The sequence below is a fragment of the Pteropus vampyrus genome, unplaced genomic scaffold (genome assembly GCF_000151845.1).
Source record: "Pteropus vampyrus isolate Shadow unplaced genomic scaffold, Pvam_2.0 Scaffold53, whole genome shotgun sequence".
NCBI classification, from domain to species: Eukaryota; Metazoa; Chordata; class Mammalia; order Chiroptera; family Pteropodidae; genus Pteropus; species Pteropus vampyrus.
In genome coordinates this window covers 7,271,766-7,278,948 of record NW_011888834.1, presented here as the reverse complement: position 1 = coordinate 7,278,948, position 7,183 = coordinate 7,271,766, and the positions used below count along the sequence as shown (strand labels likewise).

General features: G+C 50.8%; 1 protein-coding gene across 1 annotated transcript in view; it reads right to left on the bottom strand.

The window, feature by feature from the left end:
* PTK2B (protein tyrosine kinase 2 beta) overlaps positions 1-7,183 on the bottom strand; it is a 122,507-nt gene that overhangs the window by 20,225 nt on the left and 95,099 nt on the right. Inside the window, exons 6-15 of the mRNA XM_023530769.1 lie at positions 5,984-6,046; positions 5,717-5,771; positions 5,156-5,296; positions 4,707-4,781; positions 3,984-4,085; positions 3,094-3,211; positions 2,482-2,521; positions 1,989-2,035; positions 1,105-1,155; positions 505-628 (exon numbers count right to left, since the gene is read on the bottom strand). Of these exons, the coding sequence (XP_023386537.1) occupies positions 505-628; positions 1,105-1,155; positions 1,989-2,035; positions 2,482-2,521; positions 3,094-3,211; positions 3,984-4,085; positions 4,707-4,781; positions 5,156-5,296; positions 5,717-5,771; positions 5,984-6,046 (816 nt within the window). The remainder of the gene's footprint in view (positions 1-504; positions 629-1,104; positions 1,156-1,988; positions 2,036-2,481; positions 2,522-3,093; positions 3,212-3,983; positions 4,086-4,706; positions 4,782-5,155; positions 5,297-5,716; positions 5,772-5,983; positions 6,047-7,183) is intronic.

Below are 7,183 nucleotides of genomic sequence, written 5' to 3'. Positions count from 1 at the left end.
TCTGGGTCTTTGCACAGCACATCTTCCCCCTTTTCTCCTCCTCTCTTCTCTGCCCTTTCTCTCTTCCCTACTCCTTTCTTGATCAGGGTATATTAAGACTGGAAAGAATCTCATGTTAGTTTTTACATTTTTCCTGCCTCTTTCCTTTGGCTCTGCTTTTTCCCCAGCCTGGTGGCAGCATAACCACAAAGGCAAACCTTGTCACGCCCCATCAGAGTGACCTCCAGACTAACTCCTGCCTCAGATCCTCCCTTCCTTTTCTTAGAACTGTAAGTCCCATTTGTATTCTCCCACCAAGAGTCGGTCACCCCTCTCCTGGTGCTGTCTCTATTTTGATCCCTGGCATCACCATCCTTCTTGGAAATGACTCTCGTTTCCATCACTCCCTGGGTATTTCATAAATATTGCAAATGCCAAGTGCATGAAGACCCGTTCATCATGGCCGCCACATCCAGCCCTGGAAGAGTCACACTCCTCTCTCATCCTACAGGAAGTGGAAGGGGCGTGTCTGGGAAGAGTCTGGAACTCACGTGGTTTGTGTAGACACCTTCATAGACCTCGCCAAAAAAGCCTTCGCCAAGAATACGATTCAGAACCACATCTTCCCGGGCGATGCCATACTGTGGGCCTGCAGAGATGGAGGAAGCAGAGAGTCCCAGAGTTCAGAACCTGGCAGGCACTCCTGAAACTTGAGTGTCCACAGGCCCTAATGCCAGGCTCTGCTCCCCTCCTACCCAGGTGTTACCAGACTTCCAGCAACACCTCAGCCAAGATTCAGGGGCTGGGCTGGGAAAAAGGTCTAGAATGTTCCATTGTTTCAGATCCAAGGAACAGCCACCACCCTGTTCCCTCTGAAAGCTGGTCCCACATTCTTAGGATCCCCATATAACCATGGGCACAGGAAAGGGCAACAGAATACGGATAAAAGAACAATCTCAGCTTTTAAATCAAAGGTGCCTAGCTAGGGTTTGTCTCTGTTGGAGCCACACATAGGAGTCAGGACAAAGGAAGGAAAGGAAGTCCCCCTGTGGTGTCTCGTGTGTCTCCATAACGTCACTTCCTGGGGCCCTGGCTGTGGCCAACTTGGTAGAGTCGAGAATCTACCTCCTGGCCTTCGCAGAGTCTCATCAGGGATCTCAGCGTAGATGTCCGATTCTGCAAAGACAGGAAGAGGACATCCCGTGGACGAGATGCCCTACATAGGCACCACCAGGAACCAGATGTGTGGCTCCCACGTCAGGCCAGTGGAACTGAAGCTGACATCACGGGGAGGGGAGCTCCCGTCCCAGGTTTCAGAGTGGCCCCGGAGCCCAGGGTACCTCGGCTAGAGTCCCCGCTTGCTACTGCCTGGTTGCATTATTTAGGGCAACTTGGTTAATTTGTTTCGGGGGAATGTCCTAAAGATTGAGGAAAATAATACCTGTTATGGATTTAACACTGTTATAGACCAAATGTTTGTGATCCCCCCAAATTCATATGTCGAAGCCCTGACCTCCAGTGTGATATTTGGAGGCGGGTCCTTTGGAAGGTGATTAAATTTAGATGAGGTCATGAGGATGGGGTCCCCATGAAGGGATAGGTGCCCTGGTAAGTAGAAGAGATCAGAGCTGTCCATTTCTCCACCATGTGAGGATACAGAGAGGTGGCCGCCTGTAAGCCAGGAAGAGTCCTCATCAGGATGTAACCACACTGGCACCTTGATCTTAGACTTCCAGTCTCTAGAACTGTGAGAAATCAATGTCTGTGTTTTAAACCACCCAGTCTGTGGTATTCTGTTATGGCAGCCTGAGCCGACTAAGACAAACGTGGTACCACATACTAACTACTCAATACACGGTAGTTATTATAATTAATGATATTTTAGGCCATCGTTGAGACGTTGTAGGGGAAGTTTTTCTATAATTTTTAGGGATCCGTGACAATGTCACAAGAACAGGAAGAAGAGAGGCTCTGGGCACAGGCAGAGGACAGCAGACAGTCAGGCTTACCTATGCTGCAGCTTTCTGAGAGGTGGGGCCGCTGAACCTCCACATTTCTGCAGGAGGAGATGAGAAGGCAGGAGCCAAGTGAGCCCAGAGCCTGGCAATGCTCTCCCGGGGCAGCCTTGGCCCACCCTCTCCCACACCCCCACCTGGAGGGCCAGCTGTGCTGTGTCCCCTGCCTGCCCAGAGAACCAGCCTGTTCTGATGCCAACAACCTGGGAGCATGGCCAAGGCTGCCAGGGAGTAGGAGGGAGGGACGACAGCAATCCCCCTAAGATGATGCCAGGTGGCATTAGGACATCGGAACATCCCTGTGAGAATTACTAAGAGAACTTTACTGATGAAAAATCACCACGTATGAAATGCTGGGGTTCTGGTGTTCTTCCCTGGGGCCCGGAAACCAGAAACCATGGAACTGGAGGTTCCCTGTTAGGTCTGGCTTCTCTAGGGAAGACAGGCTGAGCGCAGGGCCTGTTCTCTGCCCTCTGCTTATACTCACAGCACGGGGATCTGGGGCAGGCTGTTCCGCTTCTCACCATCTGGGGAGAGAAGACGAAGATAGGGAGCTGGAGCCAGGGGCACAAAGTCCCGGATGAACGGCTGACCTCCCTTCTATGAGCCAACACAAAGGAGACCCCTCCTTGCCATTCTGTGCTCTCTGAAAGTTGGGGTGGAAGCTGGGTAGCCTTTGCCCTGAATGAGAATCCCATCCGTAGAAGAAATTCTTAGGCTTCCTCCTGCCTCCATCCAACCTCTGCTTCCCCCAACAGAGACATACCTGATCCCATCCCCAAACAGAGACACACCCACACAGGAGAGACCAGACATGATCTAGCAATAGCTTTGATGATCTTGGGGCTACACACATCTCTCCTTCAGAAGCTGGCCCCAGGCCTCTTTTGACCAGTAGGGCCAGGGCCTGTAGCTTGGGACCCAGGATGGGACCATAGAGAGTGTCCTGCAGGGCCGGGTGAGCACTTCCACACACTACCAAAGACACTTCATTCACATATTGGTCAATGCTTAGCTTCCCATGCTCTGTCTTGGGCGCTTGGCTTAGCTGTGTGGCCATCTGCCCATCGGGCCAGTTTGCCTGTAAGTAGAAACGCACCTTTCTTGGGATGAATGATGAGAGAGCCTTTGTGCTCCCCCTGCAACCGGCAGTAACCATCTATGAGGTCAGCCATGTTCTCGGCCTCTGCCAGAGAGGAAGTTTTGATGGACAAGGACTGCAGAAAAGAGACCAGCCGAGGATGAGACTCCAGAGCCTTGGCTAGAGTTTATCCCACACGTGACTGAAGAAGAAACTGTATACTTGAAGGAGCAGGACCTGTTATCCACCCCCAACATAGAATCCACCCCACGCCTCTCCTGGGGTTCGGCTTGAACGTCCTACAGCCACCAGGGGGCGCGCTTGTCATCCTTCTCAACTGACCGCCTTAAACTCTAGGCAAGTCAGTTCCAGGTCTGACTTATTTTGAGAGCATAGCACAATGCCTTGTACCTACTAGGTACACAAAATATAAGAGGGGAAACTGAGAAAAGGGAAGAGGGAGGGCACGGGGTAGGGGACAGACAAATGAAAAGAGAGATAAACAATCTATTTGCAGTCTGAGGTTTCTGATTCTTACACTCACAAAAAGTCCCAGGTCTCTGAGGTCTTGATTCTGAGTCATTATTCACTTATTCGAAGTTAGGCCTTTGATTTGTATCTCAATTCTGGTCACCTTTATCCTCCCCACCCCCACCCCCCCACTCCCCAAAAGAAAAAAAACTCCTCCAACTTTTTTCTTGACATTTTTTTAAAACAGCTTTGCTTCCTAAGATATCCTCCTTATAATTTATCATTATCTTGGTACTTTGTCTAAGAACTAAGTGCAGTTTTTCAACAAGATCTTAGAAGCCAGGGAACCCCCGGCCTCCTGCCCGCCTGAGTGAGAACACGCAACTTGCAGTTGCACCCCCTTGTTTCAGAGCTTCTGGGTGCCCAGAGACACTCACCTGGGGGGCGCCTTCGATGCCCAGCTGCAGTACCGCCTGACCCTCCTCCAGCAGGAGGCACCTGATGGACTTGATCTGCTTGAACTCGGCCAGGCAGGTGGGCTGTGAAAAAGGTGGGGGGCGGGCGGGGAGGCCCTTTAGATCATCTCACTCCTGAGATCAGGCCATGCACATCGGTCAGTATGGGGGGCGGGGCACAAGGAAAAAGTGGAAACTGGGAGTCTCTCAGGGGGATCAAGAGAGAATCAAAGACTATTAGGGATGGAAGGATCACTTAGTCCAAACCCCTCACTTTGCAGAAGAGAAAATGTGTCTGGAGAGAGCCAGGACTTGCCCAAGGTCATATGCCAAGTTGGCAGTAAAGCCAGGACTGGACCCAAGTCTTTTGACTCCCAGGGGAGTGATGGCCCCATCTTGCCACTGAAAAAACAACTCTTTTATCTGAACCCGAAGAGCGGTAATAGTGTCCTTCCCAGGAGATCCTCCTCCCTACAAACCACTCCTGCCCCCCAGCCTCTGTGCAGGGGATAGTTACGGGGAGTAAAGAACCATCATCCCCACGCTATTATTCCAAACACTCTCTACAGCTGCTCATACCAAGAGCCTCTCTGTTCTCAGCAATGGGGCAGGGAGAACCGATGGAGCAGGCAAGGGCAAGGGCAGCAGAGAGGGTAAACCGCTCAGCCTGGGGTTAGGTGGGGCCTGCCCCCAGTCTCTCTCTACCTTTGCATCTTGACTTGTCAGCTGGCGGATGCCTTTAGGGCCAATGACCAGGTCCACAGTGATGTTCCATCCTTGCTGGAATAAAAGGAGAGAGGGGACTATTTGCCCTAAGCTCTGCTCTCTGCATATTTCAGAAAAAATTTAAAAGCCTACCAAGCTAGACACAGGCCACTGTTTCCTGGGCTCTTGAATGGCTCTTCAGGTCTTTCCACCCTAAACCCCTGCCATACAGATTACCCCCTTCCCAGCATCCTGCCCACCTCCCAGAGTTGGAACCAAGATTTCAGTTCCCTTCCTGAGGCAAGAAGATCAATGTTAGTTGCATTTTAGGGCTGGTCAGTACAAGCAAGCAAAACCCCTTCCTGGCCCCACTTGATGGCCTTGTGGTCCCCTTTCCCCAGAGGCCTGGGATTCAGGTCTGGGAGAGAACATCGGGGTTGCGTCATTACAATGAGTTCACAGCGATAGGTCTCCTGGTCGATGTTGGCAAAGCCAGCGAGGGTGTTGAAGAACTTCATGACACACTCCTCCTCCCTGAGCGAGGCGTACTGCTGGAACGTCTGCTGGATCATCTTCCGGAACTGCTTGGGCTGAGGGGGGTGGGGATGGGCAGGGGTGAGTAGGCTCCTCCGAGCTCTGATTCCTTCCCTTAGGATCTCACAGAAAGCCTGCCTGCTGCTTCTGCCATGAGAGCAGCGGCGACCTCTTACCTAAAGCATACACCTGTTGTCTTAAGGGAGGTTCACCATGGCCCTGAGACATGGTGTCCCTGGTGCTCAGGCCACATACCTAACTGGCCTCCGATGTGGAACTGGAGCCAGGTTTCCTGACTCTCAGCCATGGAAAGGGCCCACCTGATACATTTTGTGTTCCTATGTCCCGATAGCCCCAAGTAGCACAGACACCCTGGCTGCATCCCCAAGTATCCCCAGCCCAGTCCCTTCAGCTCTAGTCCTGGGGCACAGCATGAGGAGGGTCTTTCTGGGCCCCTTGCCCACTGCTTCCCTTACCTTTAAGTTCTCCTGCATCTGCTTTGGGAAAAACAAGTCCAGCCCCACTTCTTTCCTGAAAGAAGAAGAAGAAAAATATCATTTGACTCCCCCTCATCCCTAACCTAGGACTTCTAGCCAATCAGGGCAAGGTGAGAGGGCTTGAGGACCAGGGAGATGGGGCTCGCCTGGCTCTGGTCTGGGGGTGAGGGGAGTAGGGGGTGATTAGGAAAAGCAAGGCAGCAAGAAAGGAAGAGAAGAGAGGCTGGGGCTGGTCCCAGGACTTACTCCAGGAGCTCGAAGTTGGATTTTTTGTCAAGTGCGTTGTGGGGCATGTCCTTGAAGAACCGCCTAGAGAGAGAGAAGTCATGGAGAGGCCGATAGCTGGAGAATGAGGCCATCAGAGCCAGGCCACCCAGTGACCATGCGTTGGCCTAGAAGCCCCTTCCCCTGCCAGGCTTGGGATCACTGAGGAACTAAAACACATGAAAAATAACGGCAACTTTTGAATGATTAAGGATGTGGTGAATGGGAAAATGTTTAATTAGAAAAAACAGGTAACTCAGGTAACATATCTCGGTCATCCCAATCTCTTGAAATCCAGCTCATTCCCTATATCATTGATTGCCCTTCTCTCATACACTGAAGATCAGTCATTGTGTTACTTCTGACAAAGGTGCCCAATCGCCCAAGCGTGCCATGATCTGTGTGTTTCTAACGTTTGGAGCTGTTAAACATCAGTGGGATGTCTGGGAGAACAAGTCACCACTGCTAATCAGATGTACTGCTTTCCCCAGATACTGTGCTTCACAATCTTCCAGGCTCAGCCCCATCTCAGCTGCTGTCTGTGAGCACCCAATGATTCTCAACCTGCCCCAACTACTATCACCGAATGAAGCTACATCAGCTAGGAGTGTCCTCTAGTGCCTGGTGGTTCTCTCCAGCCCAGGTCTGCCATTTTGACCAGCTAATACCAGGTGGGCAGAGGGCCTATGGGCGGGCAGAGGTCCATGACAGTTACCCAGGTAATGACAGCAGAAAGTAAAGAAACATCTTTGCAAAATCCAGTTGGTTTTGTTTTTCTTCTAAAAAGCAATAGAAATAGTAACTTATCACCAACATTTTTAAACTATTAGACAAAATGCTTTTTGAAGCCAGCCGAGTGTTCTTTCTCTAATCTTTAGCTATTATCAATTCCTACTTAACTACTACTGGGTTACATGCTCACTCTGAGATTTTAGGTCAGAGCGTTCCGGGACTCTGCGGGGGGTGGGCAACAGTCCTGGATGTCTAAGGTGAAAGCGAGGCTATTTGGTTCTTCAAACTGGGCAGGTACCAATTTCTAGCATATAGGCCATGAATTTCACATTTTAACTTACTAGAGGGACATGCAGATGAAATAATGTATTTGGCATTTATAAAGCACCTCCAATAAATCAGTAAAATTTGATTAGGCATGATTCCAACAATATGACATTCTGAAGACAG